Source organism: Salminus brasiliensis, chromosome 5, assembly GCF_030463535.1.
Source record: "Salminus brasiliensis chromosome 5, fSalBra1.hap2, whole genome shotgun sequence".
Taxonomy (NCBI): domain Eukaryota; kingdom Metazoa; phylum Chordata; class Actinopteri; order Characiformes; family Bryconidae; genus Salminus; species Salminus brasiliensis.
Window position 1 is genome coordinate 24,659,372 of NC_132882.1, and position 27,931 is coordinate 24,687,302.

General features: G+C 41.3%; 3 protein-coding genes across 6 annotated transcripts; 1 reads left to right on the forward strand and 2 right to left on the reverse strand.

Moving 5' to 3' along the window:
• Positions 1 to 109: 109 nt before the first annotated feature.
• tfpt (TCF3 (E2A) fusion partner) lies at positions 110 to 2,962 on the reverse strand. Its single transcript, XM_072679888.1, has 6 exons — positions 2,710 to 2,962; positions 2,187 to 2,411; positions 1,658 to 1,728; positions 1,406 to 1,475; positions 833 to 970; positions 110 to 396 (listed from the first exon to the last, which is right to left on the reverse strand). Exons 2-6 carry the CDS (start codon positions 2,409 to 2,411, stop codon positions 322 to 324), a joined length of 579 nt encoding a protein of 192 aa, XP_072535989.1. The 5' UTR covers positions 2,710 to 2,962; the 3' UTR covers positions 110 to 321.
• A 49-nt stretch (positions 2,963 to 3,011) lies between these two features.
• ndufa3 (NADH:ubiquinone oxidoreductase subunit A3) lies at positions 3,012 to 5,253 on the forward strand. The gene is made up of 4 exons (XM_072679890.1): positions 3,012 to 3,075; positions 3,387 to 3,458; positions 4,897 to 4,974; positions 5,062 to 5,253. Exons 1-4 carry the CDS (start codon positions 3,066 to 3,068, stop codon positions 5,151 to 5,153), a joined length of 252 nt encoding a protein of 83 aa, XP_072535991.1. The 5' UTR covers positions 3,012 to 3,065; the 3' UTR covers positions 5,154 to 5,253.
• Positions 5,254 to 7,052: 1,799 nt separating this feature from the next.
• LOC140556230 (BAR/IMD domain-containing adapter protein 2) lies at positions 7,053 to 24,848 on the reverse strand. Of its 4 annotated transcripts, none has more exons than XM_072679893.1 (16): positions 24,687 to 24,848; positions 23,498 to 23,569; positions 19,407 to 19,530; positions 18,745 to 18,820; positions 18,455 to 18,541; positions 16,441 to 16,502; positions 15,705 to 15,776; positions 15,474 to 15,611; positions 14,156 to 14,308; positions 13,270 to 13,449; positions 12,543 to 13,035; positions 12,239 to 12,449; positions 11,235 to 11,300; positions 10,888 to 11,104; positions 9,438 to 9,478; positions 7,053 to 9,332 (listed from the first exon to the last, which is right to left on the reverse strand). In XM_072679893.1, the coding sequence occupies exons 3-16, from the start codon at positions 19,452 to 19,454 to the stop codon at positions 9,260 to 9,262; spliced, it is 1,917 nt and encodes a 638-aa protein (XP_072535994.1). In that variant the 5' UTR covers positions 19,455 to 19,530; positions 23,498 to 23,569; positions 24,687 to 24,848; the 3' UTR covers positions 7,053 to 9,259. The 4 variants fall into 4 exon arrangements, with proteins under 4 accessions (XP_072535994.1, XP_072535992.1, XP_072535995.1 ...); XM_072679891.1 differs by having other exon boundaries at positions 19,407 to 19,533; XM_072679894.1 differs by lacking the exon at positions 23,498 to 23,569.
• Positions 24,849 to 27,931: the final 3,083 nt, after the last annotated feature.

A 27,931-nucleotide genomic window follows, 5' to 3' on the forward strand; every position in this document is an offset into this window, starting at 1 on the left:
ACTTATATTACCTCCATCTCTTAATATTGTAAAGTGTCAAGTGAAGTGTTTGTGTAAATAAATTTCACATGACTGTAGATTTTTTCCATCAGACTGAAATGCACAAGGGTCAAAAATGATTCATTTATTTAAAAAACGAGGGTGAAATCATAAATGAACAAAGAACAAATACATTAACTTAAGCTTGTGTTCTCTCCACTGAAGTGCTAGGGCTTGCTGTGCACTCCTTACACCACATTACTTTAGACATTCACAGACGATTTCTATTTCTTTACATTTAAAAAAAAACAAAAAACAAAACAGAAAACACAGTGCACACATTCAGTGCGAGAGGGAGCTGGGGCTGGGGAAGCCAGCGAATGAAGCCTCGGGCATAACAGCAAGATCCGACTCAGCCTGTAACAGAGAACGGAGGTTCAGAAATCAACACCATCTGAGGAGCTCTATTAGCAAAACCAAAATTAAAAACCTTTTTGTGACAATTTAAATCCAATGAGAAAGTGTGATGCATTTCAGAATTAAGGTGAACAAAATGAAGTGGCACAAAAGATGTTTTTTGCCTAAATGACTTGCGACCAAGATTTTTTGCACCACATGCAAACACAAATCCCATATTTTGAAATCACACCTGTGTCTCAGTCTTTTCACTGTAATAATAACCAGCTAAGATCTGTTCATGCTGTAATGTGAGTGCATTAAAAGCTTGAATATTTGTGTTGTGGTACGTGAATATGAAATGCCACATTTCCAGTTAGTGTTTTAATAAACTGGAGTGTTACATTTAAAATGTGCCACTTATTCTCCAGCCATGATGAGTTGGTTCACGTCATACCTGAGCATCTCTCTCTTTCTCCTTTGGGACTCGATTTCTCTTTTTCTTGGGTCCAGCTGTTGACTGGTGGGGGACTGAAGGGGAGGAGCCATCATCCTCTCCAGCAGGTAAACTATCCAAAACAGCTCCACAATCATCCTTTCAAAAGGAACATCAGAGAAAATTAGTCAGAAGGATCACAAAGGCAATAAGGGTGCTAACTGGCTGGTGCTGGAATTACTGTTAAGTAAAGTTAGTTTACTAGCAAATGCAAAGCAAAATGTGAAAACACTTTTCGGATTACAAAGCTCATGATCCTCCTGTTTGATACGCTCAAAATTAGAACTTCTAATACTGGGGGGCAGGTCTTCAGAAGGGAGAAAATCAAAAGAGCTGTCTTTTTTCTGTAATTGTTGTGCATGTATGTATAAAATTACTTTGACAATCACAGTTTCTGCAGAGAAGCCCAGCGACTGTGATGACTAACGGATTTAGCCATGTGTACTTTCTGAGCTTGGTTTAGCTGTTTGCAGAACAGTGACCTTGTTTTGAGAGAAAAAAAAGCAAACTGTAACTGGTCAACAGCAGCCTCACCTCCAATGGAATGGTAAGCTGTGCCATTCTGTAGTCGTCTCCATAAGAGTCCAGTGTCTTCATGAGGAACCTGACGAACATGTATGATTAGAAACATGGTTTGAATCCACCAGAAAGGTGGCACCATTGTAAAAAAGAAATAATCCATGTCTTCATTTAAGACTTATATCTTAGAACATACAAAACATCGAAAAAGACAAACCAGAGAACTGCAAGAAGCAGGTTTAAAATAAAATGGGTCGTCTCCCTTGCCTTCTCTCTTTCTTCATCCTGCGTGTAAGTCTTTGGACCTGGTGAAGACGACCCAGTATCCTTTCATTCACCTGATAAAAAAAGAACAGCAAAATAAACAAGAGAAAATCAGTAATGTGAAAGCTATGGGGGACTATGGGAGGAAATGGTCAAAATCGGACAGCATTGTTGGATTGGCACGCCTTCTGTATTACCACAGCATTAACCTAAAAGATAGATAGTTGCCATACAAGCATCAAAATCACAGGGCAAATTTGTTAACCTAGCATAAAATGTTGCCTAGGAGGTCTAGAAAGATTCTGATTCTGAAACATTTGAAACAAAACTGATTGAAAATATTTAATTGCATTTATACTATATATATATATATATAAGTTTAAAGTGTGACGTGAAGATGAAGAGTGAAGCAAAGGGAGATGTGATCATTGATTACTATTCAATTTATTTCCTACACAATTCAAAGAGTATGCTAATTGTCACTGGCAGACCAGATTGCCAACACACCACACAATCTGAGGTAAAAGCTTACCTGTTCGATTTCCTTGCACCTCTTGCTCAGAGTCTGATATTTCTTTTTGTCCAGTTCTCTCCTGTCCTCTTCACCATCCTGCCCTGAGCCAGCTGCAGGTACTTCATTGTCCAGGATCTCAGTGCCTCCTGGGCCCAGCTCCACTCCAGCCGCCTCCAGTTCGGCCTCCAGGATGTGACCCCCAAAGAGGGGCGGCAAAGCCAAGCCTGAGAAATCCTCCATCATCTTTAACACATAAGGGAGCGTAGTTCAGAGCTACAGTATTGGATCACATACAGGCACAAGGTCACAGTGCAATAATGCACTGAACCACAGCAAGTCTTTATATACAAAATATCAGTTAGTCTTTAAAATAACTTATTTTTCTTTGAAGGTTTAGTGTGAAGTTCACAATATAAAAAAATATAAAACAAAAATGTGCAAATATCATTTGTAACCCATAAAACACTGATATGAAACATTGGTTTGAATAACTACTTTTAATAGCATTTTATCAGTCAAATGTATTGAACACATAACTTACTTTCAGCTGGTTTTGCAGCGGCTCATCGGTTCCTCTTTAATAAACCCGAACAGCTCAGACAGTTACTAAAGTTACAATGAACGTTAGCAGGTCAAATGAATGATTACTGAAGTCCTCCACTAATTTAACTCCCTCTTCAGTTAACCTGTTTTTCTCTCCTTCACCTCGTTCGGTATTTTAACCTGTTAAACTCCATTTTCTCTGAAATCTTCACCTGAACAACCGCTCCGGCACATCAACACACCGCGCGGTTTAAATACGTCATTCCTTCAGCCGGTTTGAACTACACTTCCCACCAACCAACACGACTCCATTTAAACTACAATTCCCATGAAGCAACACCAACAGCGAGCAACATGGCAGCCAGTAAGTATTCGATATCAACCCAAACAGCTAGACTATCGTGATTTCTAAACGATTCTGAGTCTTTCTTGTGTATTTATATGGATGTTTACATTGTGTCTGTTTACCGTTGCGTTAATTTAAGTCTTAGGAAACTGTATTCTGCTGAAATTAGGGTGTTTGGACTCGTGTTTGACCTTGGCCCTGTCGTATCGTAGCTGCGAGGTCTTGGTGTTTTTGATGTAACCTACGTCGTTATAATGGACAGGAGTTGTAGATTATAGAAATATATATATTTCTGGGTATAATCCTACAGTGAGGTTTCTCTTTTTCAGTTGGGAGATTTCTGAGGAACGCCTGGAACAAGGAGCCTGTTGTGACAGCCGCCTGTGGAATCGGGCTCTTGTGTCAGTGAGATGAGACTGATTTCCATTCAGTTTGTAAAGGATGCGAGATGATCATTCAGACTTATATATGGTGAAGTGTGTATTGTACTCCAGAATAGGTGGTGTAGCATTACTGTGCTAAAATATCTGCATTATAATGCATTTGTAACCACATCTGTCACCATGTCTCTGAAGCTAAAAAGAAGTAGATAAATATCCACATTTCTAGTGATACAGTATATTTAGATACAGTAGCTGCACATGAGTCTGAGGTCACCATAACCAACGGTATGCATTGCCGTAAGTCTTCCAAAAAACTAAATGTTACATTTTAAAGCAAAACCTTATGGCGCACAGTGTGTACCCCGGGGGAACAAACAAACCAATAGTGTTTGATATTTTATGCATTTATTAAAAAAAAAAAAATGTATAAAAAAAAAAGATATTTAACACTTAACACCCAGTATGGAAAATGTGATTGCCCCTTCCTTTCAATAGCTAATTACACACACATTTTAGCAACAATATCTTAAACTCAACGCTTTCTGTAGGTTAGTGTCTGTTAGTGTTTTTCTTTTTTTGACTAGGCCATTCTAAAAGTTCAAATTTCTGATTGGCAGTGATTGTGAGGAAGACTCAGTGTGTAACATTTATTTATTTATAATTAGAAACTTTTTAAAATTTAATTTATTATTATTTAAAAAAAAAAAAAAAAAAAAAAACTTTTTTAAACCCAGTTTGGAAGGCCAATTACTCAGTCCCTGTTCTCAATCCCCGAACTCCCCTGTCATTGCCAAGGCCCCACCGCTAGGGTGGAGACTAGCACATGTCTCCTTCGACACATGTAAAGTAAGCCACTGCCTCTTTTTGAACAGCCGCTGATGCAGCATCGCTAGGCAGCCAGCACACTCAGAGGAAAGTGTGGCTCCCCAGCTCCGATACAACAGTAGACCAGTAGACCCACCCCTGAGAAAGCAAAACCAAATGTGCTCTCTCTGACTCTGGCTGCTGATGACGAGCAGAGACTTGTTTGTATGCTTTGGACTGTTGTCTTGTTGCATGGCCCAACTGTGCTTCAGCTCCTGGACAGATGACCTAAAGAATTCTAACACCACCACTGTATGTTCTTGCTTTGCAAAGCAGCCAAATATAACATGGCCCATGTCTGCCAAAAAACTCCACCTGTCTATTTAAAAAATAGTTCCAGAACTCAGGCAGGATCGTTTGGGTGTTTCTTGGCAAACTTTGATCATTTATATTCTTAATTAACAATGGTTTGCCAATTACTTTTTTATTTTGAGGGTTGTCATAAAAAAGCATGCAGTTTTTTCATTCAAATTCAGAATCATCCACCATCAGTACTTATCCAGCTAATTTGAATGATCTTGAAGGAACATTGGATGAGTGTATTTGTTATTGGTTATTTTGTAGTGATTCTGTGATGTGCTTTTTCCTGCAGCTGTTATTCTGCCACTGGTCAGCCCCTATACTAAGTACTCGGGATTATTGAACCAAGCAGTCCCGTACAACTATCCAGGTAAAGGATTCACTGGCATGAATACATCACAGTGCTTTATTTATTCTCCAAATGATTCATTTTTTTTCACTTGGCGTCACTTTTTAGTTCCTGTGCGAGATGACGGAAATATGCCAGACATCCCAGCTCATCCATGTGACCCTCAGGGCAGGAGTCTGGACTGGGTGAAGAACCTGTGAAGATTTAGAAATTCTACTGCTGTACAGACCACAATCCGTTCGTTCGTCACATTCTCTCTGCTCCTGACTTAAATGCTCTCAATAAATATCCCACTTCTGATTCCTTCTTCAGTGTGTTATTGCTGTAGCTCCATGTAAGTGCATTTTATAAATATATACTTGTATGGCAAATGTGACCCCTCAAAATGCAGCTTGAAATGTCTTGACAAATATGAGTACATCCTAATAAAGATCAGGTTGGTACTTCTACCTCTGCTGTGTAGCCAGATGTAGAAACAAGATGTGATGCTCAGTCAGGTCATGGAGGAGTATGCAGTCTGGGGTATATAGTGTTAGAAGCGGATTGCTACAGTGGGTAGACAGATTGAAGGCAGTCAAATAATCTTACGACATCCATCATTATTCATTCATCATGCAAGGAAAGGGACTGCAATCGATGCTCTGTCAATGTTTGAACAGTTGCTGTTCCACTTCTGGTGCCCTCATCCAAAGGAAAGCCCATCCCATCTAGGCTAAAACTGTTTTTCACAGATAATATCAAGAAGAGGAAATCATTCTTCCAAGGCATTATGGGTGTGGATTTTACTGTGAATGTATGCAGTCATCTTGGGATCATCTACATCTCTGTTCATTACTTAGTAAACACATCTCAGTACAGCCCTCCTCATCATTGTATATCTTCATCAGCCCCATCTTGCTTTTCTATTATTGGAAACACTGGTTCTAAAATGTTTGAACAGTGATTCCAGTTGTGTGATAAAGTAAAGCCTGCAACCTAGCTGAGCATAGAAAATCTTTCATTTTCAGAGGATCTAATCTAAAAAGACACTTTTTGAGGATCTATCACATATAAATTGTATCCAGATATTTGTACCTAGAGGGAAACTTACCTTTCTTGCATGAGCATGCTAACCCTGTACCGGTTAATAATATCTCATACAGAGAGACCGAACACCACGAAGGAAGGAAATCAAGGTTTATATATATATATATATATATATATATATATATAGTGGGGAAAAAAGTATTTAGTCAGTCACCAATTGTGCAAGTTCTCCCACTTAAAAAAATGAGAGAGGCCTGTAATTGACATCATAGGTAAAGCTCAACTATGAGAGACAAAATGAGAAAAAAAAAATCTGAAAATCACATTGTCTGATTTTTAAAGAATTCATTTGCAAATAATGGTGGAAAATAAGTATTTGGTCACCTACAAACAAGCAAGATTTCTGGTTGTCACAGACCTGTAACTTCTTCTTTAAGAGGCTTCTCTGTCCTCCACTCATTACCTGTGTTAATGGCACCTGTTTGAACTCGTTAACGGTATAAAAGACACCTGCCCACAACCTCAAACAGTCACACTCCAAACTCCACTATGGTGAAGACCAAAGAGCTGTCGAAGGACACCAGAAACAAAATTGTAGACCTGCACCAAGCTGGGAAGACTAAATCTGCAATAGGCAAGCAGCTTGGTGTGAAGAAATCTACTGTGGGAGCAATAATCAGAAAATGGGAGACGTGGGGTCAAAATGATCACAAGAACGCTGAGCAAAAATCCCAGAACCACACGGGGGGACCTAGTGAATGACCTGCAGAAAGCTGGGACCAACGTTACAAAGGCTACTGTCAGTAACACGCTACGCCGCCAGGGACTCGTGCGTGTCAGATGTATATATGTATATGTGTATATGTATGTGTGTGTGTGTATATATATATATATATATATATATATATATATATATATATATATATATATATAATGTTGTAGTTTTGTGACTTTTGTAATTCACTATATAGGGAGTGAGAAGGTGTTTGAGATTCAGCATGCATGTGTTGAATTGAAGATTGAATGAGAAAGCAATACGAAAAGGGTGGTAGAGATTAACATGGTTTATTTGGGTTCTTACACAAAAGAGGAAACAAGCTGACAGACAGTCTGTTTGTAACTCTGTAATTGAGCTGTGAGGCTCAAACCTCCCAGCCAAGCCCAAATATACAGCATGATGCCCAAGGATGAAGGAGTCTCACTGAGGCGGAACCTCAGGTAGACGTTTAGAGACACGCAGCAGTAAGCCCACTCACTTAGAATCCAATGACCCAGTAAAAATAAAACCTGTACAAGTGGCTAATAAATTGGTCAATGATTACCCACTGGTTCTTAATCTCGAGACCACAACTGTACAGCTGCAAATGGGAAGCATGGCGTTTCCTCTTTTTGCTCTAAAAGAAACAAATTAATCAACACAATCAACTCAAATGACCATACATGTCCAAACATAACACTGATTATTAAACAATAATTATGGTTGATTAATTTGAGTTGGCTTTCAGTATCATCTACGCAATTGAAGAATCTCTTACATGAGAGAAAAAATGCAAACCCTCGAGCAGGCCTTGTGCACATTTGATTGAACTACTGATAAAAAAGATTCCACAATAACTTACTGCAACAGATAAGAGACAATTGCACTTACAGGGTGACAGAAGTCACAGGTTATTAATGCCATAACACAAAAAGTGACCAGGTTCAGAACACTGTTATCATAGACATTTGAATTCTAAGCTACTCAGTATTTACAGTGTTAGCAATAAATGCATTTTCTCAAGTTCAATCAACCATTTGAACCTCACATATGATTTATATGCCTCATAGAGAGTTATTTAAAAAAATAAAATCAGTAAAAAAAAAAAGCTGCAAATTGTACGTCCATCTCAAATCACTGGGAAAAAAATGAGCAGAAATGAGCTCTAAAAGCAACGCTGAAGCAGGACAACAAAGACGTCCTCATGTACACACTGTTAGTTCTACACTTCCATTCAGCACTTCCTCAAACACTCCCTCACTTTCCAAACCTTTCTCACTCCCTTCCGAACAGAGGTCCTGTCTGTACGCCCCCACAAAGCCTCGACTCACTCTTTGCCTTCAATGCCCTCTGCCAAGGATCTGTGCAACTCCACACTACAAGCTTAGTGTGGTTTGTTTTAGGGGGGTGTTAGAAAACCAATACGCGGTTAATCACTACTAAAAAAGCAGAGACGCCTGAGCAGAGTCTTCTCATCAATTACATTCATTAATCCACCAAATCCAGCAGTCCTTTTCCTCTCAAACCAAAGGCCTTTCTGCGTCTTTCTCTTTCCACTTCCTTTAACTTTTTCCTCACCTTTCCTCTTTTCAGGAAATGCTCTGAACCTCACAGCTTTCCTAACATCAAATAATAAGACATTTTTATTTCTACATAAGAACACATAAGAACTAAGGAGCGACCCGACATGTTGGGGTGGTTTGCACACATATTAGCACAGCTTAAAAGAATCTTTAGAGTATTAGGATATGCATATGATAAAATCTCTAAAATCTGTGAAGAAAAAATGGGTCAAACATTTTTTTCCAAAACCAAAATAAATCCACAGAAATGTCCCCAAAAAACACCTGATGCAAAGTTCAGTGACTGGGACATTTTGGGAAGGGGAAGCTTGGGAACAAGGGACCAGTAAATGCAGGAACCAGTCCTGCGTCAGTTCGGTCTGATAGTAGGTCTTAAATCACACAGGTTTTTTTTCTTGTACATATTCCCTGAACCTCAAACTGTTCTCAGTTTGACAGACTAGAAACAGAAGGATCATCCCTGTGGCACTTTTGCTGTATCAGTTATTTCAAATCATACAGTACAATATTTACTTTAATATTTATTTTACATATTTAGTACATATTTATTTAACATATTTCATTCAGATTAATGGATATATGAAATCAGAAGTGTTTCTAAATGATAGTTACCATACTAAATAAAAGTGTTTCTTTAACATTAGGGGTTACATATTCCATGTTGTTTCCTCCCAATACGCATAAAACTTTTATATGTTCAAAAAGAATTAGAAATACACTCCAGGAATGAATTTTAATTGTGTAGTTTCATCAGTATAGCTCCAGTGATGTGCTTTTTCCCAACCTTTTTTCATATAGAAAGTAAAATTTCACTCTTTATTCCTCCTGGTTCTCTCTAACTGAATATAACAGGGTGGCTGTTGGCACAGAAACTTGGGGAAAAAATCCTAAAAGAAACACCCTCTGAACTCTGCCTGGGTCAAACCGGAAAACAGAAGCCCTACTCGATGAGAGGAGCCGAGCGGTCATTGGTCACCGTCTTCCTCAGTCGAATGTGAGCAAACGGATTGGTCCTGTGTGAGAAATGTGCATGTTAGCAGTTATAGCTCATAATAGTTGAAGCTTTATAGTTAACCCCTTTTTTTATGCAGATGCAGTTTCAGTGCTGTTTGAATTACCTGGTGGGAGACGGAGGGGGGGAGGAGCGCTCAGCGGACAGCTGGGATGAGGAAAAAAAGACAATGATGCCATGAGAACACTGCAGACCTAAAGTTGTGGTCAGAGGTTTACATACACTTGTTGTGAGGAGGTTAAGAACTTTCGGCTTTAGTCAAGAAAATGTGATTTTGGCCCTTTCAGCACAGCTGATTAATAATCTAAGTGGGTGTATGGATATTTTTGACCCTGTATGTATAATTTTGACTCTGTCTTGATTTCAGAAAATCCATAAAAAAGTAAAAATTCTTTTTCTAGTCACTCATTCTGCAGGGCTGTGAACTGGCAAGAACCTGACGATCCGTATTACAATAAAATTAAATATATTGTGACATACTGTGATATACCCTCACTTAGGATGCTGGGAATTGTTTTTTTTCCCTAAGGATTGATTAACAGCTTAGAGGTTGGTTTCTCTTCCTCATGAAGGTTGCTGGAAATAATTTGAGTACATAAAATGTTATTCTAAGCTTTATCAACTCCTTTTTAACATTTATTTAATAAAAATAAAAATAAATAAAAATAAAATAATAAATAAAATAATAAATATAAATATATAATTTTAACATTTTGCTCAGTTATAGTTGTGAGCCATCACTCATTTAATTTATAAATAAATGTTTTATTTATTATTTGATTATTCTCTATGTCTTTATGTAAAGCACTTTGAATTGCCGCTGTGTATGAAAGGTGCTATACAAATAAACATGCCTTGCCTTGTTGTAAGCAAAAAGATTAATTGCGGTACATCATATGTAAACATTCTGAGTAAAAGAAAAGTGCATTACAATGTAAATTCATATTTTTATTGCCTAACCAGGATGCCTTTATTGCCTATAATCAGGATGCAAGCAGCACAGCATTAACAGATGAGCTGCCCTGTCTGGGGAAGTAGGGTTTAGGTGTCTTGGCCACAGGAGACTGGGCAAGATCTTAGCACTAACAGCCCTCGAAAGGTAGCGGAAGGTACCCTCCTTACTCATTTCTGTTACCTCTTGATTACTTCATGGATACTTCACTTTATTTTTTGCCTTAGCAATTTTTTTTTAACCTTTAAATTGTATAGAGTTGCTCAGTATCATCAAAGCTTTTAGTTGGACAGGAATGTGTCCGTATGCATCTCTCTAGTGAATAAAAAAGAAGTATCAGTGTCTTTTAGGACAAAGAAAAACTCTAGCTACTGCCCAGCATGTAAAGATTCCTGCCCCTGATCCTTGAAAACCCCAGCCATGCACAGTTTTGTTCAACTTTTGTTCAACAAATTTAGTTTAATTCTCTAGTTAATTCTCTGATCAGTTCCATCAGGTGTCTGAGAGTAAAGAAAACACCAAAACATGCAGAGCTGGGGTGCAGAGTCGGGTTGAGGAGCCACTGTTCTGGTGTGTTGAAGTGCAGAGAGCTGGTGTATCTTACTTTGTCCTTTAGGCGCTGAGCAGACAGTCTGGGGCTCAGCTGCCTGGTGTCAGGGTTCATCATGCTGTACGGCCGTGGCCTGAAGGTGCTGATGCGTTGAGACACCACGCTCCTATCATCCTCCGAGTCTGGGCTGGCCTGTTTCAGATCTCCGCCAGGGGGCAGTCTGTCCAGCTGCCCTGTACTTGTGCTATTCAGCTTAGACAGCAGGGGGAGGCTAAAAGGTGAGAAATAAAGAGGAAATGAGAGACCTGGTTACTTTTTTTCATATTAGCAAAACTAAAGTTTTACCATTTAGTTTAGTGAAGCAAATCCATTAATTTAATGAAATATGGGTGAAGACAGACCTGATATCCTGCTGTTCGGGTGTGCTTGAGAATGACTGGGTGTAGGAGAAAGGAAACCAGCCTTTCCTTTGGGAAGAAGAACAACATGTCCATGTGAAACTGGCTGAGGGATATCCAGCCAATATTAAGTGTGATCTAATAGCTCAATTTTGAAGGACCCACTTTCTATATTTTTCTTATATTAAATTTGTTCCCTGATCCTAATGTTACATTTCCATTGGTTCTATGTACTGAAAACATAATTATGCTGGCACAATGTGGCTGAAACAGTGGTTTCGTTTAGTTTGTTTTGTAGCTTTTGTTTCAGATATGATGTTTGTAAGGGCCTCTGCGTGAGACCTTTATACCTGGTCTTTTCACGAGTCTCAAGTATCAGGATTATATCAGGATTAGGCCAAGCCATAAAAATGCAAGTGTAAACACACCCAAGACGCATTTACACCAGATACAAATCTGATCACTCAAACCAATTTAGAAGGTGGTCTGAGACATGTTTGAGCCACATGTTGTAGCAGTGTAAACACACCTGTCTCTCCAAGACAATTTCAACAACCAAAACCCCTCCTAGTACAACCGAAACACCAGTAACAGCTGCTGCACAACGAGCAAACTTGCATATTCCTTCCCACAATCGGATTTCAGTCTGACTAACCACAGATTTGCACACCTTTGTCTGAGGAGTCTTTCCCCTAGCCTGCTGGGAAACTGTGTGTGGGTATGTGCTGTGGCTGCTTTTCTTTATGGTTGGTTGTGTTTTTGTTGCTAATGTAATAACGTGTTTGATGAGTTTGATGAATGCAATCAATAAATTCAACTTATTTAATTGATTTTCATTTTCTAATCTCTCCTTATCTCCTATAATTGAACAGCTGTTCTTGTTTTTGGAACAGCACAGTATTCAGTCTTTCACTCTTTCACCCCAGTAACGCTGCCACAGACCTGCAATAACAACACTCCTTGTCTAATCTGATTGCATGATTGATATTAGTAAGGACAACCCATACCGCCCTGTCCTCTCGTTCTGCCCGTAGTGCCAGCCGTCTCTTGGCTCGCTGATCAGTAGACTCAGGACGTCTCCGGGAAGGAAGGACAGCAGGCAGGAGCCTCCTCCTCTTTCTCCACCAGGGCCTCCTTCAGCAGAGCTTGGGGAGTGAGGGAACAGCGCTTCAACACGAAGAGGAGGAGAGAGAGGGAGTACGCGAGGAAGAGTGGAGCCTGCAGATGGAAAAAGGGGGAGATGGAGAAAGGGTATGAAAGATATAAATGACCTGAGAGACAAATAGACCCCAGACAGGACCACAGTCTCACCGAAGATTCCAGTCCGAGTCTCACTGGGCTGTCTCCTTGGCAGCGGCAGAGTTGAAGTCGCATAGAGCTCTGCGGCCTTGAGCAGCATAGGATTATGGGTCGGTGGAGAGGTGGCACTGCCCTGCTGGAGAGCAAAGGGCACAGGTGTGAGGGCACGGGAGAGAGGCGCACTGTGGGGAAGTGGAGGACTGTGTGGGGCGTTGGGAAGTAGAGTCAGGCCCTGCAGGGAGGCGGGACTAAGAGAGAGAGATGCAGAAACTGATGAAGGCGGAGACTGCAGACTTGACTGGGACTGAGCAGGGCTGGCGGAGGGACTGGAACTGTGGGCAGGGCCATTGGGAGAGATGTGTTGTGGAGTGCTAGTCGCAGTGGGTGAAGGGAGAGAGGCAGGACTGGGCTCAGACGAGCCAGGCTGACCCCCTCGCTGCTGCTGCTGAGAACGGCTGCTGGCCTCACCATTCAGCAAGGGAGGGACTTCCTGTACAGACAACCTCTGGAAGAGAATGCAAAAAGGCAACCAATCAGATTAATGTCATTATTCATATTAAGTTTAATAAAAGCACTAAGATTATTAATATTCCAAACCCATTCAAATAGGAATGAATTTTACACCAGCATGTCCAGTACTGACAGGGCAGAAGAGCAAGCCAGAAAACAAATTAATAATGTCAAATAGCTCAATATTGTGTGAACACTACAGAGTGCTACTGATTCTGACCAACCCCACCTGCTCTCCAGACTGAGCAGCGCCCAGTTTGGCATGTCGTAGGACCTCTGCTATCCCAGCAGCCCCAGAACCTTGAGGAGCTGTGTGCCTGAGCAGGTTGAGCGCTCGCTCCGGGAGTTTGGTTGGCTGAGAGCAAGACTGCTGCCAGGATGACAACTTCTGGGAAAGAAGCTCCCGAACCTGTAGAGAAGCATTCATGTTTTAGTGGTATAGTACTCACCCATCTCTTCATCACTGTTTCAGTACAGTAGTACTGTACCATTCATAAACTGATACTGATACTTTATATTTAATATCACTATATTCATTAAATACATCTATAGTTTTAGGATTGACTCTCAGGCTACGTTCCCACAGCAGGTAAAAGAGGCTGACGCACAGGCATGTGACCAGTTTTTCCCTTTTCCTCAGCATGAATTTATGACACATTTCAAGATGGATTGATGTAAAAATCTGAAACATGAAATCCAATCTGTCTGTTCAGTCGCATTGATGCATATCGGCTATGTATCAGATTTCAATACCACATCTTTTGTGGCCCAAATCGGAACTGAAAATAGTATCTGTCCACAGATTCATAGAATACAGAACAGTGTTAAAATACTGACACATTCATAGATTGCTGTTTTGATTTCAGTGTTACACTACTGACCAATTCATAGATTAGTGTTAATGAGTAGATTTAATGAGTTGCTGTTATATTTTATTATATTATATTATGATGATTTATTATATTCACTTATTTAATGAGCGGGACATGTTTTAGTTCCGGTGTTATAGTCCTAACCTCTTTCACTGATACTGTTTCAGTGTGAAGGTGCAGTAGTTCTGTATCATGGTTATGGTAGTTGATGATGAGCTAGTCTAACTATCTGTAATTGTGTACCTTGCAGTGGTAGTTGATTAGCAGCTTGGTGACAGAGCACTGGCGGTCCACCAGAAAGCAGTACCTCCTCCTTTCCTCTGTCAGAGCTGAGCGGTAACCCACAGCAACTAACGTATCCAACTCCGTCTGCCTGCGACTCATGAGCTCTACAAACTGAAAGTGTGAAAGAGAGAGAGAGATAGGTAAGAAGTATGTATGTTTGGGTTACTTCTCTAAATGCTATTCACTAATACTTTTATTGGCTTTTTTCTGGATTTTCTGGACAAAAGGCCTTTTTCAAATTGCTCTGTGGTCAACACACACAGAGCTAATCAAACCAAATATGCAAAATATGTGAACATTTCCAAAAACATGTGCCAGTCTGCAATCACATAAGCTGTTATTAGCTCCCAAGTCAGAATGGTGGTAAAACGGTCTTACTCTAAATATGAACAAAAACACAATACACCACTAATGGTCTTCCAGTGCAAGGTGACGGGCTATAGTGCTTCACACAACTTAGATCCAAACAATTTATATTTACATCAAAACATGCACATGCAAATACTGTCCAGTTGTATAAGATATGAAAGAAAGTAAACTGTTTTATAAACAATGCTTCATATAATGCTTCTAATATATTCTCATTTAGATCTTAGCTAACATGTCCATGTGGGGCCTGTATGGGTAGTCTATCTGGGAACCAGAAAGTTTTATCTTCAGGTTCCATGTTGGCCCCACATATGGATGGCCACCAGGGTCAGTGATAGGACCAGCATGAGTTAATCATGGACCCCATCCCAGTTGTACACTACACATGGGGCCTAGATGGGACCCATGCAAGATTAAGCTGAGTTACAATGGGGTCCATTTGGGAAGCCCAACTGGGACCCAGTAACAAAGTATGTTCAAAGTATGTTCTCAGAGCCCATGCCTACCTGGAAACCACCTAGCCTACATTCCACACATGGGAGCCCCACATGAGCATGTTGGTTGGGACTACTATATACCATGCCAATAAAGCACTGAACTGAACTGAATTGGTATGTGAGTATTGGTATTGGTATGTGAGTATGTGCTGCTGGTACTAGTGTATCAGGTACAAGAGTGTTTCTGGGGGTAGTGCCACTGCTACCTTCAGAGTGTTTCGTCCAGCAAAAAAGCAGCTTTGTGATCAGAAACTGACCATAGATAATGAGTTTGTGGATGATGGCTTACAGTCACTGACTCTACACCAAACAAATGGATCTTCACTAGACCACAGGGCTTTCTCATGAAGTAGACGACAACTCTAGTCTAGTTTTGGCTAAGACCAGTATGCACTAATTGCTGCATGTACCTGCATCTCTCGGTCTCCATACTTGTTGGGGTGGCGGCTGCCCTGGCTCTTCCGACGCAGCTTCTTCAGCTGTGATTGACAGCGCTCGATAGAATCCGCCTTCGACTTGCGCTCGGTCTGGTACTTCTTGAGGGTTGCCTGGAAAAAGATGGAGTCCATCAACATCTGAAGAATTTCTGTGGAAACTGTGTAATAGTAGACCTGAAAGGCAGCTGTAAATGTGTGTCTCACTGTGAGGTATTTAATGTCCAGATCCAGCTTCTGCTCCAGCTGAGAAAGAAGTTCAGAGTGGAACTGCTTCAGCTAGAGACAGACAGACACATACACACATAAAGAATCAGGTGATGAGCTACTACATTGATCATAAGTCCATTTTTCTAGATAACGGTATATCATACAGAATCAGAATCCACATAATAACAGAGTAGTGGCTCAGCGGTTAGAGCGCAGGGATATCGATAACAGGGTTGTGGGTTCGATTCCCGGGCTCAGCAAGCTGCCACTGTTGGGCCCTTGAGCAAGGGCCTTTACCCTCTCTGCTCCCCGGGTGCTGGAGTTGGCTGCCCACCGCTCTGTGTGTGTGTGTGTGTGTGTGTGTGTGTGTGTGTGTGTGTGTGTGTGTGTGTGTGTGTGTGTGTGTGTGTGTGTGTGTGTGTGTGTGTGTGTACTCACTGCCCCTAACACATGTTGTGTGTGTGTGTGTGTGTGTTCACTACCAGATAGGTTAAATGCGGAGGACACATTTTGCTGTACAGTGTACACTGTACAGTGACAAATATGTGCACCTTACCTTTAATTAAGTCTATTTCAGATTATTTAACATCTCAATGCAGGTTTAAGGCAAGTGTGATGGCAAGAAGCTTGCACAGTGCTAACTGGTGAGGTAAGCTTCCATTACTTGCTAGTCATAGTAGATAACTGACTACTAAATACTTAGCGGGTATCTCATACACATTTACACACTCACCACATCTTCCAACTGCACTTGGATCTGTCTGTGCACTTCGGCCATCTGGAACAGCGTGTCACCTGGAATTACACACAGAAATAAACAGAAATTGTGCCAACATACACAGATCATGATGTAAACACAACAATGCACACAAGGAAAATACACGTACTGTCCACCTTACTAGGAAGCTCTTGTAGCTCCACCTTGCTGGTTTACAGTTACAGTACTGTACAATACAGCACAATTCTTCACTAGTGGTCAGGATATTGTTGGGTAGCTGACCACTCACAGTCTAGCGGTAACACTGATGTGTGTGGAAACCCCAACAACACTGCTGTGCTAGATTTACTCATACCAGCAAAACACACAACACCCTACTATTGCCATGTCAGTGTCACTGCTGCATTGTAAATGGTCCACCACCCAAATAACATCTGGTCAGAAGTGGTCTCATGGTCAGAAACTGACCAATGATGAACTTGGTAAAGGGTGATTGGCAAATTGTGCATGACAACAGATCTATACATCAGTAAAGTGGACCTACAAGCTACAAGGGCCTCATAAAGTGCTCAGTGAGTAGAAATACTGGTCCACTGTCCAAATAATATTTGGTCAGCAGTGGTTCCATTGTCAGAAACTGACCAATGATGAACCAGGTAGAGGGTGGCTGCCAAATAGTATGTGACAACAGATCTATACATCTATAGAGTGGACCTATAAGCTAGGTGGACCTCATGAACTGCTTCATAAGTGAACGTTGTGATCCACCATCCAACTAATATCTGGTCAGCAGTGGCCCCATGGTCAGAAACATACCAATAATGAACTGGGTAAAAGGTGACTGGCATATTGTGTATGACAACAAATCTATACATCAGTAAAGTGCACCTACAAGCTAAAAGGACCTCATACAGTGAGTAGAAGTACTGGTCCACTGTCCAAATAATATCTGTTCAGCAGTGGTCCCATTGTCAGAAACTGACCAGAAACTTGGCTGCAACATACTTGTTGCAAGAAGCATACTTGTTGCATGACAACATATCTATACATCTATAGAGTGGACCTATAGGCTAGGTGGACCTCAAACTGCTTAATGAGTGGAACTACTGGTCCACCATCCATATAATATCTGGCCAGCAGTGGTTCCATGGTCAGAAACTGACCAATAATGAGCCAGGTAGAGGGTGGCTGGCAAATAATCCATGACAACAGATCTATACATCTATAGAGTGGACCTATAAGCTAGGTGGACCTCAGGCAATGCTCCATGAGTGGACGTTCTGATCCACAATCCAACTAATATCTGGTCAGCAGTGGCCCCATGGTCAGAAACTGACCAATGATGAAGAGGGTAGAGGTTGTCTGGCAAATTGTGCATGACAACAGATCAATACATCTATATACAAGTTAGGTGGACCTGTTAAAAGTGCTCAGTGAGTGGAAGTACAAGATAGGATGGCCTGGACAGTGACTGAAGATGCGGAACATGCAGAAAGATGAATGAAAACTTTGTCCCACATGCAGAACTGTGTGAAGTATAACTGAAGACAGAGCCTATGACTGTGCTGCCACTGAATGAGGGTGTATTCATACATATAATTTGTCGCCCGGTTTGTTTTGAGTGTGGTCCTGCTGGGCAGTGTGCATGCCGGCCGTGTGTGTCCCCCAATGAACAACACACTGTGTGTGGAGCCTGGCATGCCTCCCTCTCTCCCCCTCTCTTCTTCCCTCTCGCTCTCTCTCTCTCTCTCCCTCCCTCATTTCTTTTTCTCCCCCACCCCCGCTGTTTTCAACAGTACAATGAGATCATGTGGTGTTGTTAATCTTTCTCAACAAAGGCCCCTCTCTCTCTCTTTTCCCTAATTTTCTCTTTCCCCTTTTTATGCAACACTCTTCTTTCATTCTCTCGTCTTGTCTTCTCTTCCTGCTCTCCACGGCCTGTCTTCCCTTCCCTCGACTTCCCTTAGTCTTCCCCGTTTCCTATCTTGCTTTCCTCAGCAACCCCTCTATCTCTCTGGCTCTCTCTCACCCAGTTCTTTAGATCCTTGGCTGTCACTGGCCAGTTCCCCCAGTTTGACTAGTGCATCAAAGTAGCCCTTAGCGGCAACGGTCACTCCTGTACACACAAAGAAAGAGAGAGAGAGAGAGAGAAGATAACACTTGTTACACATGGAATTTGTTCACCAGCATAGCGTATCCAGAATCTAATGGTCTGTTATGAATACCATGATTTACTCAGATTTACTCTTGTTTAGTGCAAACTGGGTTCCACTCTCACACACACTAGCTGCGTGCAGAATCAGAGCAGTAATGACTCACCAGTCAGGGCTTTCTCATAGTGCTTTCCCATGGTGACAAAGTTCTTCAGGCTGGGGTTAAACTGCTCCAGGATACCCTAAACAGAGCACACACACTCTCAAATGCCGTTCAGTTCCGCCTTCTTTGTATAGCACTTTCCACACCAGACATTGCGCCAAAGCAGCTTTCCAGAAATGCAGGTTCAGAGAGAAAGACAGTGTCATGAAAAAACTCTCTCAGAGCATTAAGAAGTAACACTAAGAGACACAAGACTCAAAAAAGGAAACCTGTCCTTTTCTGGAGCGCTCTGGAGAGTGCAGTTATCATAGAAGTAGAACAAGTTTACAAAAGGATTAAACAGACGCCTCTGGTTCTTCCAGAGAGAAGCTCCAACAGATAAACCAGTGAGGATGATGAAGTCTGTCAGAGATACTGTTTGGGACACATGCAGGATGTTAAATGAGATAAAGTGTATGGTAAGGAGTTCAATGTGCTTGTAAAGCAGGATAAAAAATAATATGGGCAGATAAATGAGCACTCAGCTTCATGAAGATCTCCATGGCCACCAGCTGAGAGCAGACTATGTGAGTGAATAAAGTAATGATGGATGTGAATGTGGATGCATTTGGAGGACAAAAAGAAGGAAGACTTTTGGATGCTGTACATAAAGAAGCTATATTTACCTTGTAGACGTTTTCTGTCATTTTGTTGACCTCGTCAGATCGTGACATTGTGCCGCTCTCAGTATCTGCCCAGCCTCCGTCTCTCAGAATACAGCTCCAAATGTTACAATAATACCACACACACCTGCTGAGAGAGGATGAGACTGTGTTATTGATGTAAGACTGTGTAGGCACACATCAAGTCCTTTAAGTGTATTTTAGACTGTATATACATACACTTCATGTACACTTCATGCATCCCTGAGTACTAAATGTAACTTGAATTGAATTGGGCCAATACATCTTGTATAATATTCATAGAACAGCACTGGGAACAGAATGCACATGAGTCTAAGACCACCATGTATTTACATTACATTTACATTTAAGGCATTTAGCAGATGCTCTTATCCAGAGCGACTTACAAAAGTGCTTCGCTATTTAACCAGGAATAACCTCAGCTAGTTTGAATAGACTAATAATTAAAAGTTACCTCTAAGTTTAGATACTACTAAACACAAGTCAATAAGGTGACCACAGTACTCTGCTATTTGCCCAAGTACTCTCGGAAGAGGAGGGTCTTCAGTCTGCGTGTGAAGACAGTGAGCGACTCTGCCGTTCCAGGGGAAGCTCGTTCCACCACTTTGGTGCCAGGACAGAAAAAAGCCTGGACGCTTGTCTTCCGCGGATTTTGAGAGATGGCGGGTCGAGCTGAGCCGTACTTGAAGCTCGAAGGGCTCTTGGTGCAAATCAGCTTTTGACCATTGCCATCAAGTACGGAGGGGCTGGTCCGTTCTGGGCTTTGTAGGTCAGCGTCAGGGTTTGAATCTGATGCGGGCAGCAGCTACAGGAAGCCAGTGAAGAGAACGCAGCAGTGGAGTGACATGTCCAATGTCAGGCATCAACTGAACTAAAATCACACTACACTAATACTGGCTAGGGACTGTTGACACAAGGCAGGTTGGATCCATGGACTCATGCTCTTTTTGCCAGATTCTGACTCTACCTTCTGTGTGCTTTAGCAGAAAGCAAGACTCATCAGATCAGGCTACGTTTTGCAGCCTCAGCTTTGTGTTCTTGCCTTCTTGTTCACCACAATTGTACTGAGTGGTTCTCTGAATTACAGTAGCCTTTTTGTCAGTCTGGCCATTCTTCGTTAATCTTTCTCATCAACAAGATGTTTCCGTCTGCAGAACTGCTGCTCACTGGAGACTGAAAATCCCTGGAGTTGGAGCAGTTCTAGAAATACTCAAACCAGCCTGCCTGGTGTCAATTATAATGCCAATTATAATGCCACTCATGATCACTGAGACCACAATTAGCTGATTAGATAACTGCAAGTGTAACGGTGTACCTAATAAAGTGCTCAGTGAGTGTATATCTATAGCCCAATATAGATACATTTTACATTAAAATGCTTTGTGGACAGCCCTTCTAAAAATGTATTCAGCTACTTTAATTTGCACCCATTTCTGTCCCAAAATGAGCAAATGCACACACTCACAGCTTGTCTAGTATAGAAGAATTGCCAATATATTAGGAGTCTCTGGAGCAGATAAACATGAACCTATTGGCACCATGCCTAATGTCAGACATGGCCTATAAAGTATAAAGCCCCCATCATTGAGCTGTGGAGCAGTACAACTGTGTTTACTGGAACGATGGTGCTCCATCCAGTACTTTTGGGATGAGTTGAGGAGTTAGGGAAGAGGTGGGGTGAAATGAAATGTTAATCATCCAACATTTTGACCTCACTAACTTCATTGAATGCAATCAAATGCCCACAGTAATGCTCCAAAACGAGCAGAAAGCCTTCCCTCAACAGTAGCAACAGTCACTCCCACAAAAGCAGGATAGTTCTTCAACACTGAGACAGAGAGATGTATAGTCGAATCAGTTGACAATATCTGAGGGTACTGAAGGCATGACACATGGACATTCTGATGACATTTTGGGGTAAAATTTCAGCTGTAGTGAGGTTCTACCTCCTATTTATTTATTTTTGCAACAATGCCAATAAATATGCCAAGACAGTTTAAATAACCTACAAATTCTGAATTCTGTTCAATTTTTATTTCATAATCTTCATTTGGTGATTCTTGTGTCAATGAAACAATCATTGCATATAGGTCCACTTGGAATAGGGGTAATATGAGTAATATGTTTGCTTAAATTTCTCATGATTCCTTGATTCTGGTTTAGAGGTCAACATGAGATCGGGATACAGCATGTCTTGAATCCATCACATCGAAGCGGACATGTCATAGTTCCTCTGAGGAAAACAGTGTGTCCAAGGATCCGGGCAAGTGTCAGAGCGCTGAACAAACAAGCATGTGCTTTGCAGAGCTTCCCCTTGGAAAGGGTGGTCGAGGCTGGCAGGCACGGAGAGGAATTCCAGTCCGGATTACCCTTTCAGACACAGCTCCACCTCACCCCCCCCCCCCCCCCCCCAAACCTCTCCCTCATACTGCTGTTATTGCAGGGAGATTAGGCGGAAAACTTTAACCCATATCAAGTGATGAAGCACGACACAAAAAAAACATTCTCACCACTCTGATCTCTCCTTTTCTTCCTCTCTATGCTTCTGTCACCTCCCATCCCTTGTTATTAGACACGTTCATCTCTCATCATGTCCCTCTTTTTTTCCCCTCTTCTCCCTGTCTTACTCTGCCTTGACTCAGAGAACTGATCTGAACTCACTGCTTTTTCACACAGTCAAAAGTCTGGACACATCTATTGGAATGTGCGTTTTTCACAACCTTAAGGACACTATGATCTAAAGACTTACATTTAACTGCTTAATCTAAATAAAAATTGATTTTCAAACCTTCAACAAGCAGATGTGGAACATCCTCAATGCTGTTGGAAAGCATCCCAAGCATCATCATGGAGCAGCTTAAGGAAATGCCAAGAGTGTACAAAACTACCTCAGGACAAAGGAGACAACTTTCAAGAATCTAAGAGTCTGTTTTTGCTTTTCTGTCACAGATATTACATTTTTGTTTCAGGTCTACAAACTAAAGTTAATAAAACCTGAGTAAACACAGTAAAAACTGCAGTTTTTAAATAATCATTTCATTAATTAAAGAAGTGGGAAAAGTATTGACTGAGTATTGATTATTTGGAAAATTTATCTTAACCAACCTGTTAACCAAATTTAGTTAATATTAGTCAAATTTGGTTAATATCTGGCATCAATAAAAAAAACACCCAGAGTTGACTACTCTGAGAACTGCAGGTGGATCTTTCCAGAAGTACCACCACACTTCTTCCAAAAGACTTGCCAGAAGAGTGGCAAGGTGGAAACCACTGCTAGCTATAAGGAACATAAAAACCCACTTTAAATTTGCCGAAACAAATACCTTGATGAACCACAAGCATTTTGGAATAATGTGCACTCACAAGTCAAAGGCTGAACGTCTTAGATAACAGATATATATATATACATATATACAGATATACATCTGCTGTACATCTGCTGTAAAGCTAACATAGCATTTTGGTGTGGCGCAACAAATAACACCACTACCTGCCAGTGAGCTACCACACCATGTGGGAGACTGGGCTTCGATTCCTGGTCTGGGGGACTATGCTGCGCTACACCAATAAGAGTCCTTGGGCAAGACTCCTAACACTACATTGGCCCTCCTCTGTAATACGAGTAACCTTGTAAGTCGCTCTGGATAAGAGCGTCAGCTAAATACCATAAATGTAAATTTCACAGACATGGTGGTGACAAATCTGAAAAATCCCACAGAAGAACGTTTAGTCATCAGTATGTGATCTTAAGCCCAAGCACAACTGGCTTATGCATGACGTCAGAGACGACAAGAGTGCAAGAGCTCACAAGAAACAAGATTTTGTAGTTTTGTAGGGCAAGTCAATGTCCTGATTTGAACCCCACTGAGAAGCCATGGCAGAACTTTTAAATGGCCAATTTATGATAAGAAGCCTTCCAATGTTGCAACCATAAAAAGGGGCAAATCTGACTGCACTTCTCATGTTCACCTTGCCAGATATGACGCCTGTATTGGATGGATGTGGAAAATAAAACAAGCTTTTTATGAGTAGGCCTTTAATGTCCGACAGGAGCTGAAGATGGTCTTACATACCTCTACACCCTACAGAGATCCACCACTAAACCCCAACGTGGTCCAACCAGGACCTCAACAGGTTTTGTTATTCTAAAGAGAAGACAAAGTATTTGACTCAGTACAGTGGCATAGTACAGTGTGCAAAATCAACTGTTGTCAAACCAATCAGTAATCAGTGACCAACCACAAGTCCCAAGTCAGATGTCCTTATGTATGCTAACAAAACAGCAACCAAAAGGTCTAGATTGATTAAAGATGAGTTTGCCTCTGGAGTGTTGCTGATGTCTCTCAACATGAGAACCAAACAAGAGTGAATGTTAATACGCACCCAGTTATGAAGCCTATTGCCATATCCTAACCAAATGCCTCCAAATGCCAGGGGTCAGTTTGAGAGGGGGGGGGGGGGGTGCAATGGAATGCTATCCCCCACTAATAAAAGACAAATCCAACCTTCTTGTAACTTGCTGTCCCCATTATATTAATGCTAGGTTCTATCACCTAAGATATACGACTATAATTTTATCCACAGATGTATTCAGAGTACACCCAATGATTTCTATTTAAAACAATGCCACAACTGCTAAATCATCAAGGTTTTTTTCCAAACCTAAAAAGGGGGACATTCTTGAGTGGCCATGTCATTCACCCAACCTGAACCCCAGTGAACAGCACTTCACTTCCAGAGAACAAAACTGAGTGCAAAAAGTGGCATTATAGGCCTAGCAGAACACCACCAGGGGAGACACCCAGCACCTGGTGACGTCTGTGAGCCGGACACTTCAGGCGGTCATAATAATATACAATTGATATTATTTCTATTATTTCCCCAATAACCTGTTAACCGAACACTGCTCAGTTTCTTTCATCCTCTCCTGGGATTGTAGTAGCCTGTGCACTTACATGGCACCTGTTCCAGATTAGAGAGGGAGAGTGACTGCTGTTCTTCAAGAGGTTTGGAGCCTAACAGACTACCCAGGCTCTGATGACCATCACTGCCCTCATTTGTACTTAGAGGAACAAATAAATGGTTGAAATGCAAATATTCCTTAACATGAACCATATTAATAAACCATATATGCCTATAAATCTCCATAATAAAAAGCCAACAAAGCACAACCATCCACGTCCAAACCCACCCCCACCTGTTGATCGAGAAGCAACTACTTGATTGTATGAGTGTGTGTGAAGAGTGTGTGTGGTGTTTTACCTTCCCTGTGCTCATCAGAGACCTCCCCGCGGGATCCTCTCGGCGCTGGTTTCTAACTCTTAGTGAAAAGGGTTAGGGTTTCTCCTCCTCGGTCGCTCCACTTTGCACCTCTGCTGCTCTTCGCCTCCGATTGTGGGGGGTGGTAAAAACTCAGCACTGTGCTAAATCTCCCCCTCTCCCCCCGTGTATGCCCCCTGCCCCCCTCCCCCCTAAGCCTCACTCTCACGAATCGAGGTCAGAGATGTGGTGGAGTTGAACACTGCGCCTCATTGCTCTCTCCAGTCACTCGCTGCTCATTAAAGAAAATATAAAGTTGCAGTGAAATGAAGTGAACTCTCCCCTCACTTTGCACGGATTTACACGGGTCACACTCCCTCTCTGCTCTAGGCTAGAGTCTCACATGCACTCTCCCTCTCTCTCTCAGACAATGTCTCCCCTCTCTCTCTGTCTCTCTCACTTTCTCTCCATCCCTCCCTCTCTCGCTCTCCCTCACTCGGAATGAATAACAATGAGGTAACGGGACTGGGCTCTGAATAGCACTGAGGCGGAGAAGAATGGCCAAAGGACTCGAGGACACTGCCACTGCCCGCCACATCGACCACCTAACCCAACTGAAAAACGACCCTTAAAAGACAATTCCAACATTTTCCCCTCAAACATGATTTCTGATCATTGTGCAGATTGATTAATAAATAGTCCTCTAGAGGCTTCTAGGCTTTTAAAGTGAGATGAAAATGTCTTCTGATGGGCTGGAATGGGTCGTGGAACAAGGCAGCAAAAATGGCTCTAGGAAACTAGGAAATTGTAATATACTGCTAATAACTGCAGCAGGGCAATATCAGCTTTGGCTTTATCTACATCTTATGCTTAGACCTAATAAAGAACGGAATGCATGTAGCTAAAGCTTATAACTCGAGGCCTGGTACCAACCCTATTTGTAGCAACCCCTACAAAACTAATGTCTCAGTGCCAGATACCACACAACACCTTCAGAGGTCTTGTGGAGTCCATATGTCTCCATAATGTGTGGGAGCTGTTTTGGTGGCACAAGGGAACAGAGAACAGGCCCAGTAAGATAGACATGCTACATGCATGTATTAAGTAGACAGAAGGATGCTGGTTTAAACCAGGTAGCTGACCGTAACTTAGTGCTTGCATGCTAAATTAGATACAACTGTCAGGGCTAGATTGACTAAACCATTAGTTTCTGTTCTGAATTTAAAATGAGAGCAGCAGAGCTACTGATACTGCCCAACCAAATAAACTCATCTTCACCAGAACTAGCTTAATAAAGCCCAGCAAACGAGAACACAGTCACACTCTTAGTAGTGCTGAGAATTTTACACTGTATGGACAAAATGATTGGGATGTCTGCATATTCACAGTTTCTTCCCAAATCAAGGGTATTAAAGTTTTATAGCAGAGTTTATGTTGCTTTTGTTTGAGTCTCTACTGTCCAGGGAAGACATTTTGTATTCCTGTGAGGATTTGATTGCATTCAGAAACAGGAGCGTTAGTCAGGTCAAGATGTTGGATGATCACCACTCTAACTCATGCCAAAAGTATTGGACGGAGCACCATTATTTCAGTTTTACAATTTCGCTGCTAAATTCTAGGGGCTTTATACCACTCTAGCCCACAGTAGGCATGATGCCAACAGAGGCATTTTTATCTGCCTATTCTAGTCGTATTCTGTTCACAATACTTCTATAGCTGAATGCTATAGAGAAGTATTAGAAGGGGTTCACAAATCTTTGGACATATATTGCACTTTAGGTGCACCTTTTTCTGAGTCAGATGTGCACAGCCTGTATAATGTCTAAAGAAACGCATTGAATGAGATGCTTTGGAGACTAGACCCTGTGTGGTCATATATACATATATATATATATATATATATATATATATATATATATATATATATATATATATATATATATATATATATATATATATATATATGGGGTAGGTAGACATTTTATTTGGAATGTTTTTGCAATACATCTGGCTAATCTGCTCTTCTGGCCACTATGATTAAGATATCAGTTTAAGCTTGACAAATGACCAACTGGGCATGCCTTTCTTCTGCCTGGTCTTAGTCATTTATGTTTTTAGACATGTCTCTGCAACAATAATGAGTCCCCATCACCCAATTGTAACAAGTGACACTAAAAAACATAAATGCAATGAAGATACGTACAAGATACAGTAAGGTTCAGAGTTAAGTTCATAAATGATTTGCCTATGAGGTAAATGGTGACAAATTCCTGCACTTTGCCTTTCCTATAAACTACCAATTGAGCTTCAATCCATAGTATCCAAATTTGTTTATTATATGGGATTCATTTAATGGTACTGAGGGCAAATTGCAAATTGTAAATATGATTAAAGAAAATGATGATGATGTATGATGATTCATCATCAATAAGATTACACAACATTGTGTTGCACTCTGACTCTTCTGCTTTTGTAATATTGGACAGCATTCAGGGCAGCAGCCCTCTAAAAAGGGAGGCCCTGTATTGATTTTAATTATCTCTTTTTACACAGAACAGTCCAAGGGAGCATCAAACTACTTACAAAAATACAGTTTCAATCATTCTTCACATGTTTTCTTCAAGCTTTCTCTCGTTTCCTTTTTAGAAAGAATGGGTGGCTTTAATGAGTTCCCCTTTAGTTATTCTACGCATGTGAACTTTGACCTCTCCACCCACAAGCTCTCAGCTCTTTCTCAGAGTAGACAGAAGCGGAGAGGTTAAAAGGTCAACAGTAATATCATTCTTGCCATCACGGACTGGCTCTGTTCTGGCAGACCAAACTAAACACAAGCCAAACGTATCTAATCACGAAAACCTGCATCCTCTCACAAACACAAGCCTAACCCCTAGCAGTCAGTCTTACTGAAGACTACACATGTAGCTTTAGTGATATCACAGAGACCTATGTTAACTGTGGGAATCATTTCAAATTTGCATTTAGTTAAAAAGGTTTAACCTGGGAAAAATCTCCAGTACAACATTTGGATTGTCTTTTGACACGGAGCTGAACGTGTTGCAAAGCTTTATACCTCTACTAGCCTTTTTTTAAACAGTGATTCAGGTGGGTCTGCTGGTTTGTGCTGAGGATTGTGAAGTCCTTCTCTTTACAGTATTTTAGATCATCAGCAGAGGTAAAATGTGCACACAGTCTGATAATGGGTCACTACAAGACCACAGTGAAAGAGTTAACCGTAAACCAGAGACTGA

Excerpts from the sequence above, each read along its gene's own strand:
- ndufa3 (XM_072679890.1), top strand. Across the intron at positions 3,459-4,896 it reads CTGTGGAATCGGGCTCTTGT|CTGTTATTCTGCCACTGGTC; the intron begins GTCAGTGAGATG and ends TTTTTCCTGCAG. Across the intron at positions 4,975-5,061 it reads AGTCCCGTACAACTATCCAG|TTCCTGTGCGAGATGACGGA; the intron begins GTAAAGGATTCA and ends GTCACTTTTTAG.
- LOC140556230 (XM_072679894.1), bottom strand. The coding sequence starts at position 19,454 with ATGTCACGATCTGACGAGGTCAACAAAATGACAGAAAACGTCTACAAG. Across the intron at positions 14,309-15,473 it reads ATGGAGACCGAGAGATGCAG|TTTGTAGAGCTCATGAGTCG; the intron begins GTACATGCAGCA and ends TCACACTTTCAG. Across the intron at positions 11,301-12,238 it reads CAGAACGAGAGGACAGGGCG|GAAAGGCTGGTTTCCTTTCT; the intron begins GTATGGGTTGTC and ends TTCTTCCCAAAG.
- tfpt (XM_072679888.1), bottom strand. The coding sequence starts at position 2,411 with ATGATGGAGGATTTCTCAGGCTTGGCTTTGCCGCCCCTCTTTGGGGGT. Across the intron at positions 971-1,405 it reads AGCTTACCATTCCATTGGAG|GATGATTGTGGAGCTGTTTT; the intron begins GTGAGGCTGCTG and ends TCCTTTTGAAAG. Across the intron at positions 397-832 it reads AGAAAGAGAGAGATGCTCAG|GCTGAGTCGGATCTTGCTGT; the intron begins GTATGACGTGAA and ends TCTCTGTTACAG.